This window comes from Antechinus flavipes, chromosome 3 (genome assembly GCF_016432865.1).
Source record: "Antechinus flavipes isolate AdamAnt ecotype Samford, QLD, Australia chromosome 3, AdamAnt_v2, whole genome shotgun sequence".
In the NCBI taxonomy this organism is placed as follows: Eukaryota; Metazoa; Chordata; class Mammalia; order Dasyuromorphia; family Dasyuridae; genus Antechinus; species Antechinus flavipes.
In genome coordinates this window covers 333,609,902-333,621,539 of record NC_067400.1, presented here as the reverse complement: position 1 = coordinate 333,621,539, position 11,638 = coordinate 333,609,902, and the positions used below count along the sequence as shown (strand labels likewise).

General features: G+C 35.2%; 1 protein-coding gene across 2 annotated transcripts in view; it reads right to left on the bottom strand.

The window, feature by feature from the left end:
- Positions 1-1,527: 1,527 nt before the first annotated feature.
- Positions 1,528-11,638, bottom strand: part of TRIM42 (tripartite motif containing 42) — a 54,185-nt gene continuing 44,074 nt past the window's right edge. Inside the window, exon 5 of one of the 2 annotated variants that reach the window (XM_051985650.1) lies at positions 1,528-1,758. In XM_051985650.1, coding sequence (XP_051841610.1) covers positions 1,672-1,758 — 87 coding nt within the window. In that variant the 3' untranslated portion in view covers positions 1,528-1,671. The remainder of the gene's footprint in view (positions 1,759-11,638) is intronic. The other variant, XR_007951929.1, reaches the window with a different exon arrangement.

The following is an 11,638-nucleotide window of genomic DNA, read 5'->3' as shown; positions in this document are numbered from 1 at the left end:
AGATTTATGGGGATTATATGTGTGTTCCTGTCCGTGAGGTAGATAGACATTGTGTCAGGGGAATCTATAGAGGTATGTTTGAGAGAGTGTGAAAGGAAAGGACACACACATGTGTGAGGGATGTAGCATGTAAAGGAAATTGTACAGAACATGGACCAAACATGGCATTAAGGTTATAGTGAAGAAATGTGATGTGGATCAGATACATAAATGAAGGAAATCCATGAGTTGGGTTTGTTTATATCAGTCAAAGAAAGTTACGGGATTATGATGGCAGTTTGAGGAGAAACTCCCTGCTGTGATGGTGACACAGTGTTAATGGAAGAAGGTATTATGGATGTGATAGATATTGGGGCCTCCTGTGTATTTCTCCACTTTTTCTGTGTAGATGAGAATATAGATGGGGAAAGGGATGGACCTGAAGTAGATAGAAGGCAGGGGCTGAGGTACGTTGTAAGGGAGATGGATCGTGCACCTGGCTTGGAATGAAGCAAGTTTGGAGTTGTAACTTACACCTGGCACTTGTGAGAGGGAGGGTGTGTTCAGGAAGACATGTGCCTCTGCTGCCGAGCCTTTTAGGACTGCTTTCCACCTTCTGTGTCCACCTTTCCACTTTACTCACCTATGGCTCCAAGAAGCTGTAGCAGGCACAGCAGCCACACCTGGTAAGCCCTTTTGACAGATGGGCTAAACCTAATTGGGATTTATCTTGGGGTCTGAAATGCTAAGGTGAAGTAGAGGGATTCCTGCCCCAACCATATCAAGACTTCTTCTGGGGGAATGGGCAGATGAGAACAATTTATTCCAATGGTGATGAAGGCAGCTGAAATGGGTGCTGTGGGGTGCTTAGATCTTGGTTAGCCACTGAAGACACTAAGACCATCCACTACATCTTGAGCCATCCTGAGCCTGTTCTGTCACTGGACAATGAGGTGTCTGGCAGAAAGAGTGAGTTTTATGACTTCGTACAACTCTGCCTCACTTAATTCTAATTTACTCACCAGTCAAAAGACTGGACACTTACCCAATGGCCATCTCATGGACAATAAGGTTTGTCTTCGTTTTTGAATAAATACTTATTGATGGAATGCATTCTTCTTCTACTTGCTGCCTTCTGTTAAATCTTTAGTAGTATTGAGTATTTCCCAGCAATCTGTTTTTGTTGTGAAAAACTACCAGGCTTGCATGGACCAAGGTTTGGAAAATGTGGCACTAAGTCATTCTCTTCTATTTTCTTTAAATTGGGCTAGAAGCTCAAAATAATAAAACTTAGATTTATACGAAACCTTATAGATTATTTAGTCTAATGACCTCAGCTTTAAAGATGTGCCAAAGAAGTGCTGTGTTTAAATATTACATAGCTAGTTGGTGGCAGAATTAAGACAAGAAAAATCTTTTCTGATCACTTACTATAATATATCCTCAGTGTGAGTACAAATAAATAATACCATCAACTCCTACAGATTTTAGACATTTGTTAATCAATTGGTTTTTATCTTATATTCATGATAATTAACAAGTGATGGCTCAGTATATATACTTTTTAATTAGTGAATTAGAAGACTTGTATTAGAAGAGCTTAGAATCAGCCTTCAAGGAATTCCAACCTGAAAAAGGAATGCTGTAAGGAATATATATAATGTGCATCTTTTAAACTTTGCTGTTGGGAGCTCAAAAACGTTTTTGGAGGACACACTGAATATTCTTCAGCAGCCCCCATTTTGCTCTGGGCTTCCCACGGCCATCTGGTGTCACTACCTGCAATCAAAAAACAGAGAAAACGATGATACAGGAAAGAAGAACCAAATGGTAGAGCTCTCAGATAAAAGGTTATATCTAAGGGAAACCAGAAGGGTCACAGATTTAGAGAAAATAGCTAAAGGAATCTTAGACATTATCACCCACTCAGAACCTAGTTTTGGAGATTAGAAAGCTGAGGTCTAGGAAAGTCAAGTGCTCAAGATCACAGGTAGTTAAGTGTGCAGACAGGAAGTAAACTCAAGTCTCCAGAGTCTAAACCCAGCACTATTTCAACCATTAACTTGCAATCACAAAACATAAAGTTTATGGAAAGTAAATATTTTATTGTGTTTTCCATTTTCAAGGTACTTCTCTTCAGATAGTTCTGGGTATTTATTTAACTATTTTTTTCAATTAATGACCCAATAAGAAAAAATGATCATTGAATTTATAAACTATTTATTCAGTTTGTTCTTCTTTTGTTGAGACTATTTGATTCTCTTTTTAAAAAATTACTTTAGTGAGGCTTAAACTATGCCTGAGCTTAAATTCTAGTATAGAATAATAGAAATCTGAAATTAAATATAAATAAATCTGATTTTCCTAATTCGTGTATTTCACTTTTGAGAATCAAACTCAACCAATTATTCATGAGTGTTGATGCAGTGGTAGAAATATAGGGATAGGGATAAGAACTGGACTTATAATTTCACCAATAAGGAACTTTTGTGAAGAAACTTACTTTATCAATGTAAGGTGAGTCTCTTCTCTGCAACCTTTAGTCATAGAGTTGTCTCTAGTAGTGAGGTCAAACTCGATAGAAATGGAGTAGAGGCACTAAACTGTATTGGTTCTAGTCTCATTTGGGAGTGTTGTAGTGGTCTGAATGTTTGATACCTTTGGTACAAATCACGGAGAGGTTAAGCAATTTGCCAAGGGTTAAAACAATCAGATATATATCAAAAGTGTGATTTGAGCTCAGTTTTCCAGATTTTGAGGCTGTCTTTTTATATCCACTGAGCCTTTCTCTCAGAGATATGATCCTATTTGACCTCACGTAAAAAGGATTGGTCAAGGCAGTAAATCCTCGATTAGTTTGATAAGTTCCCAGTCAACCTGATAAAATTACAAGGCATGGACCTTTTTTGGAGACAGCAGAGAAGCATCTTCCTGTGGATTAGGCTCACTGGTGCATTGTAAATAAGAGGCAGAGAACTTCTAAGGATTGCCTGACCAAGACATCAGAAGAAAAGATCTTTTAAAAATTCAGCTAACAGATCATTTCCTCTCCTTTCCTCTCCACCTCACTTCTTTTCTCCTCTTCTCTTCTTCCTCCCTGTTCCTGCCTCCCTCCCTCCTTCCTTCTCTCTTTCTTTCCCCTCTCTCACCATTTTCCTCTTATCTGCCCCTCCCCTTCTTAGCATAGCAGAGTAGATTTGCATTTTAGGGGAAAAGGAATTTGTACCCATACATATTATATTCCAATCAGGAGCAATTGAATTGTGGCAAAAACATATAGTAAAACTGATACATGCACTCATGTGGTCTGATATGAGAAATCCTGAGAATGAAGTACATGGCAGAGATACACATGTACATGTTTATTGGAAAAAGGATTTTGAATTCTTTAAGCCAAATGATTCTAGAATCTACCCTTTTCAACCAGAGGAGAGAAATTTCCTGAACAGTGCTTTCTGGTAATTCCAAATTTAATCATTTCTGAGTTTGAGACTTCAGCATTTAGGCTTGTTAGAGAATAAAAGGTATTTCATGATTTAGCATACTCCTTGGGAAAAGAAGAGGATTTCCTAACCAGTGAAAAGTAAAATTTCTGAGTTATTTAGATAGTATATGTCTTATGGGAAGGGGATTATTTGTTAAGCAGCCCTCAGAATGAAGGAGTTTAAATCATAGGTTTAAACCTAGAATAGGGTGTGGTAAGCTCAGTAGGAAGGAGACTATAATTGTCAATGGGTTACTCTGTGTGTATATCATATATACATGGGTGTATCCATATATTCTCTATTTATCCCTTTCTAAGAGAGATGGTGAGCTTTGTGAATGTTTCACATATTTTCTATATTTATGGACTTCCATATGTCCTTTGCATCATGTAAGTTTTCTGTGGGATGAAATAATGCCTATTCCATACCTAATTTGCATTTACTACCTTGATTGTTTCTAGGGACACTTTCACTCAAATTTGGGGAAACAGATATAAGCTCTAGGGGAGTTAGGCGGGATTAAGCTGGAGTTAAGATTGCTGATAGAGTGCTAGGCCTGGAGTCAGGAAGATTTATCTTCTTGAGTTCAAATCTGGCCTGAAATACTTATTAGCATGTGAACCATGGCAAGTCATTTAACCTTGTTTGCCTTAGTTTCCTTATCTGTAAAATGAGCTAGAGAAGGAAATGGCAAACCACTCAAGTATCTGTGCCAAGAAAACCCCAAGTAGCATCAAGAAAAAACTGGACATGGTGAACAACAACAATGATAAAAGATATAAACTAACCTAAGTACAATTAGGAAATTTCCCTGTAGTAAATCCAGGTGGGGACAACAGGCAAAAATGAGAAAATGGCCCTTTGAGGTCAAATATCTAACACAAGACTCATTATTCATTAACCCAGTGCCCTTTTGTGGTGGGCCAACAGTTTTTTGGTCTTAATAAAAATATGGTCTAGAGTTAGACATCCTGGAGAATAAGGTCAAATGGCTCTTAGAAAGCATTGCTAACAGTAAGGCTCGTAGAAGTGACAGAATTCCTCTGAGCTATTTAAAGTCTCCAAAGATGATTGTACTCAAAATGCCAGAAAATTTAGAAAAATCAGCTGGCCATGGATTTGAAAAGATATTTCCCAATTTTAAAGAAAGACAATGTCAAGGAATGTTTAAATTAATGAACAATTACACTCATTTCACATTCAGCAAGGTTATGCTTAACATTGTGTAAGAGAGACTTTAACAATGCATAAACCAAGCATTACTAGAAGAGCAGGCTGGTTTTCAAAGAGGCAAATGAATTAGAGACCAAATTGCCAACATTCCCACTGGATTATAGGGAAAAGAAGAAAGGTCCAGAAAAAAACAACAACCCAAGAATTAACAAAAAACCATCTACTTTTGCTTCATTAACTATATTAAAGTCTTTGATTGCATAGATCACAATAAAATATGGCAAGTCCTCAAAGAGATAGGGGTGTCAGATTATCTTATTTGTCTTCTTGAGGAACCTATGTGCAGGCCAAAGAGCAACAGTTAGAACTGAACATAAAACAACTGATTGGTTTAAGATTGGAAGAGGAATATAGCAAGGCTGTATGTTGTCACCTTATTTATTTAACTTATATGCAGAATACATTATATAAAATACCAGGCTGGAGGAATCAAAAGCTGGAATTAAGGTTGCTGAGTTTAAAAATCTCAGATATATAAGAGATATCATTCTCATGGCAGAAAGTGAAGAGAAATTAAGAAGCCTCTTGATAAAGGTGAAAGAGGAGAGTGTAAAATCTGGATTGAAAATTAATATAAAAGAAACTAAGATCCTGGCAACTGGTACCATCACTTTTTGATAAATGGAGAGAGAAGAAATGGAAGAAATATCAGATTTATATTCTTGGACTCAGAGATCACTGCAGACTGTGACTGAAGCCATGAAATTAAAAGATGTTTGCTTCTTGCAAGGAAAGCTATGGAAAATTTGGATAGCATACTAAAAAGCAGAGACATTACCTTGCTGACAAAAGGCTGTTTAGTCAAAGCTATGGTTTTTCTAGTAGCAATGTATGACTGTGAGAGTTGTACTATAAGGAAAACTGAGAACTGCAAAATTGATACTTTCAAATCGGTGGTGGTGGTAGAGAAGACTTGAGAATCTCTTATACAGTAAGGAGGTTAGAGTATCAATACCAAAATAAATTAGTACAGATTATCCATTGGAAGGTTGAAAACTGAAGCTTAAGGTTAAATACTTTGGCCACATAATGAGAAGATGAGGCTCATTGGAAAAAGATTCTGATGTTGGGAAATATTGAAGGCAAAAGGAAAAGGGTGAGTTGGAGAGATAGTGTCATGGAAACAATGAACATGAACTTGAACAGAAGTACAAGAAGTTCTGGGAGATGGTGGAGAATAGAAGAGCTTGATGTGCTGTGGTCCATGGAGTGATGAAGTGATAGATTAAGACTGAACACTATTGTCATAAAGAGAGACATGATAGACAAATGGAAGTCCTTTCATAAGTGGAATGAAGTCTTATATAGAATCTTGCTGCATGTTGTTCAGTTGGTTCAGTTGAGTGTCACAACAATATGATTAGAAGTATGATAAAAATGAGTTTGGTATGAGTGAACAGAAAATGACCTTTTGTTTCATTTAATGACCTATGAATATAACTAGAGTCAGGGAGCTGAGGAAATTGTGCTCAGGAAATAGGAAGCCAGCTAAGGCACATATTTCTTCCATTCTGAGGTTATCTTGCATATGACTGAAAGTGGAAAAAAATGAAAATCTGGCCGCAACATTTACACAGAAGAGCTTACATTTTATTTTGTCTTCAAGTGTTGGGTTTTTGAAGGATGTGGAAACATTTGGGCCATTATGGTTTTGTCCAGAGGATCATATTACAATCATGATTTTGTTTCTTCCTGAGAAAAATTAACCACGAATTATAGTCCCCATATTTAAGAAAGTCTAGTAAGGAATAATATCTACATAGGCACAGCATGTGCTACTTAAATACTTACTTATACATCTAATATCTATTTTCTGTAAGGTCATCAGATGAGGCAACTAAGGCAAAGAGAGAATAAATGGCTTTCCATCAACAATTAACCTGTGAGTGGACTGGGACTGGAATTCATGTTTTCCTATTTCTAGTCAGTGCCCTTTCTACCACATAATGCACTGTTTAGCTTAACAACTAAATAGATCAAGAGTGGATGATGAAATGGTTTGTGTGTGTGTGTATGTGTGTGTGTGTGTGTGTGTGTATGTGTGTGTGTAGGAGTGGTATTCACCTTATAAGAAAAAATCTTAGCCAAACAAAAGCATCCATCCACTGCTTTTAAATAGCAAAATCCTCTGCTAAAACAGTATTTTATGTATGAGTCCATAACTTTTTAGGAACATATCTACTGCTTAAAGTAATACTCTGGAAACCTGAATGGAAGGGATATATCAGAGCAGTAAGGACTGGATTCCTTAGCTTTTTTAGGATGGGAGGCACACTGATTCTTCATTAAATTTTTGCCAATACTTACTAAATCTGTTCAACTCATGCTTCCAGGTCTGTGATGCACTGTGCTCATTTGCCTGAATTTGAAGTATGTGTTGAAGTATGTGTTGTCTTTGCCTGTGTACCTCCTAGCAGAGCCATAAATAGCCAGATGCAACTCAGGACAATTCAGTGTTGTTGTTATGGTTGTTTTTGTACTAAAATGGGATGGGGAGATTGAAAGATAAAAATTAAGCTACTACTGGAGAGACCCCACGGGAAGAGTGGTGGGAAAGTAGTATGAGGTAGGGCAAATTGTGGAGAAGTTCATATGGGGTACATCTGAACTAGTTAATCTTTCTAAGTAGGTCATATGCTCAATTGTTTGCTTATTACAAAAGGAATGAAAATGATATCTATGTCCATCCACTAAATTTAGGCACATTAGGACATAATCCTAATGATTCCTAGTTGTTTCTCTGACTAAAGTAAAGGAACTTTTGTTCTAAAGAAAATTCCTTAAAAACAACCACCAGATGTGAGATTGCATGACTTTTTAAATTGTTATTATTAACATTCTCATTTCTTTTACATAAATCAAAAGTGATAGAAATATAGCAAATTTTTATAAGAAACAATTCTGCACTCTCATTGCAGCATTTTCATAAAACTTTTCAGAAATATTTTTTACAGTATTGATGCCAAGGTAAAATATCCTGACTGTAAGGGAAAGAACTGAATGTTATTTGTAAGAAGCTTTATTAATGTCATTCAAACATCCCATCTTATTTTCATTTGCTATTGAATTCTTTACTTAAGCAAATCATGACAAATACTCTGGAAATTCTTGTTTCCCTAGAATGCTAATAAAATCACAAAGATTGCAAGAGGAATTAGTTCTGAAAGAAAAATCTATATTGCATTTTGTTGTGTCAGATAAAAATGAAGCTACAGGAAAACTTCATTAATTTGGACTCAACTCATTGATAATTTGTGATAATGGGAAACAGGACTGTGTGGGCTAGATTGAGTTTCCTTCCTTCACAGAGAATACAGCAATTGCAGGAGAAATGTTTTTTATTGATTAATTATATGTCTTAAATATTTAAGAGAACAAGCTGTTTACAAGTACCCTCTGGTCTTTTAGGAGAACTCATTTCTTCTTTCCTCTATGTTGTTGCACAATAGAAAAAAAAAACAACAACAAACATAAGACTTACAAAATTTGAGTTTTATTCCTATCTTTTCTTATGTGGCCTCAGATGATTTTTTAATCCTTTAATTTAACAGATTCTTTAAGTCTTCTGAAAGATCTGTTCCTTTGTCTCTTTATGCTATGGGGTTGATTGTTCTTGAAGGCTATACCTGTAAAGTCCATGCTCTCATAAGCTCTACCATACAGGAGGGTTTTCAGTATAGTTCCAGAAAGTCACTGAATGCTTTTCAAGAATCAGCCTAGCTAAGTATAACAAAGTTGTAATACATCCTCAAAACACTGACTAGCTGTGTGATTTCAGAATCTTTGTCAAGAGAGTCCTAAATTGTCACAAAGAATTAGACACAACTGAAAATGACTCAAAAATAACAACATACTTTGATGCTTAGTAACATCAACATGAAATTTGAAATAGATGAGGATGGCAAGAAATATTTGGAAAAGACAGATCAGGAATAAGTAATGTGAAAGACTAAAGACTTGTAGACTACACCAAAGCTTTATGCATGTCAGAAAAACTGTTTTGGGAAATAAATCAGAAGGCATGATGATCACCAAATAAATCTCAAAAAATGAACAGGATATTATTTAAACCAACACTAAATAATAAGTTACTCATGAATTTTATCTTTGTGTAGTTAGACCAAAAACTTGTGAGAAAATGAGAAAAAAATGAGGTATACAATTAGAATAACTCAGTCTTATTGATGATAAAAAATGGAATACTTATAGAAGAAATTATATAGACCATAAACTATAATAATTTATACTGGATTTAATCAATGTATATTAATCATATATAATATCATAGATTAATTATAACAAGGAAAAAAGCCTAAAATTCATTTATTCAGTAAACATTTAACTTACTTGCCAGAGTATATGGCAGCTAAAGGACATCTGCTTTGAATATAAACTTGTTTATAAAATCATATAGAGAAGACATACTCCACAGAGGTCAATGGCTAAAAAGACAGGCTTCATATACACCAAAATATTTATAGTCACAATTATCATATTAGCAAAGAACAGGAAACAAAGCTGCTGCCCATTAAATGGGGAATGGCTAACAAATAACAAAACATGAACGTAATAAGTTATTACTGGGTTATAAAAATGCTGACTATGAATATAAAAAAGCATGTCAAGAGGAATATGAACTGAGATAAAGTGAAATAAGCAGAACTAGGAAAACAATATAAACACTGGCCACAACAATATAATGGGGAAGAAAAATTACAATGAAAATCAATTGAAAATGTGAACTTATAATTATGAAGACTGGTTCCAAAAAAGATCTATGAGAAAATAAAACTGTATAAGTTATCAGACTTTTCAGATGTGTTGGTTAAGCTTTGCTGAAATTTTTTTTTTCTGTAAAAGTCTTAGATCTCTCCAAGATGGGGAGAGAGAAAAATTGGAAAATGTGAAGTTGAAACAAAATTTATACATTTTTATTTAAAACCTTATGGACATAAATGAAGAAAGATTATGAAGAATATTACTTCATAAAATATTGGAAAGAAGGGGAAAACAGTTTAAGAAAAGCTGAGTTGAAATATCCAACTAAGCAAAGATACTGAGAGTACTTAAGAATAAAAATTGAAGATAATGCACAGAAAAGATGGAGATCTGAAAATATTTTATAACCAACTTTTTTCACTATTGAAAACTGCATAACCTTCACACATGGATTCTAATATCACAATCCCAGGATATGCTTTGAGAAGATGTAGAAATGGCATTTAATAGTACAAATATAGGAAAAACGCTGGACTAGCTCATGTAGATAGAAGAGATCCAAACCAGAGGCAATGCAGTTGTGAGGACATTAATGGTTCTGAGGCAGGGAAAGATGCCAAAAATGTGGAAAAAATCAGGTGCCTTTTAATAAAGAAAAAAGGTGGTCAAGAGAATACTAACAGCTACTTACTAGAATACCTACTTTTCCCATATCTACACATTTTTTATTAAATGAGAATCTTCTAAATATGTTTTGAGACAAATCTTTATGAGGGGATTAGCAAAGAATGGCATGCTTTGCAAGATATATTCCACAGTAGGCCATGTCTTTTCTTTGACATGATTGAAAGACATAAGGAGTACCAGATTCCATTATACTTTTTATTGATACTTTTTTAAAAAAGCATTTAATTTTTATGCAAATTTTATTTTATTTTTAATTTTTTTCAATTAGTCATCTGTCCCCCCTTTCTCCTACAAGCTTCATTGGAAAAAAAAGAAAAACAAATCCTTGTAACAAATACAAAAAGTCTGCACAGTGGTCATGTCCAAAAAATACATGCCTCATTAGGCATCCTGGCTCCCTTTCTGGTGAGGATTATCTCTTTCCCTCTGGAATTATAACTGGCCATTGTGCTGATCAGAGTTCTTAACTTTTCAAACTACTTGTCTTTACAATGCTGTTTTTATTATATCATTTGTTCTCCTGGTCCTATTTGTTAACAGCTCATAGAAATGTTCCTTGATTTCTTTGAAAATATTCTTTTTATCATTTCTTTTGGAATAAGGGAATGATTGATTTCAATCTGAGGTAAACAGTCAATAGCTTCAGCATTGATTAATGATGGTTTATTGAGAACACTGTGGAAGTGTTCAGCCCATCTCTCTAGGATCGTTTCCTTATCATTAGTCAGTGTGGTTCCATCAGTACTGAGTAGTTGAGATGCATCTTAAGTTTTTGGCCCATAAATAGCCTTCAGTGAATCATAAAAGTGCTTTGGATTGTTGCTCTCAACATAAAACTGAATTCATCTGCCTTCTTACTAAGCCCAAAGTCATGCATCTCTCTCAGTTTCTATTGTACTTTAATTTTGATGAAATTGAATGCTACTTTCTTAGAGATGGATGCACTATCCTGCTGGTACATGCTGTGGACTTCTCGTTTTTCATTTAGCAGCTTCTGAATTTCCCCTTCATTTTTGTCAAACCAGTTTTGATGTTTGCTTGTGTTCTGACCCACATAAGCAAATGCAGTGCTGTATACCAAATCTCTAAAGCTGGACACTCCTTTTCTGCTCCATTGTTGCCAACTGTATGTTTCCTCAACTTATCCTCAAAATTGGCAACAAACTGTTCTTCTCTCCTCTCTGTTCTGTTGACATTAATTCTTCTGGTAATCTTTTTTCACTTTGGGGTCTAATGTCTAAGATCAGTTTAGCAACTCTGCACTACACATTGCCTTCATCACTTTCATATCTGTCTGTCTCCTCACAATCACATAGTCTATTATGTGCCAATGTTTGATGAGAGAGTATACCCATGAAGTTTTATTGTGTTTAGGTAAATGGAATTCATGCTATTTCTAACTCCAATCTTTCTAAGGACTCCCTGCCATATCTCGTGGTCTGACCCTATTCTAGCATTAAAGTCACTCATAATTATTAGCTTGTTCCTTTTGACATATTGATGATAAGGGTCTTTAGATCTTTATAACTTTTTTT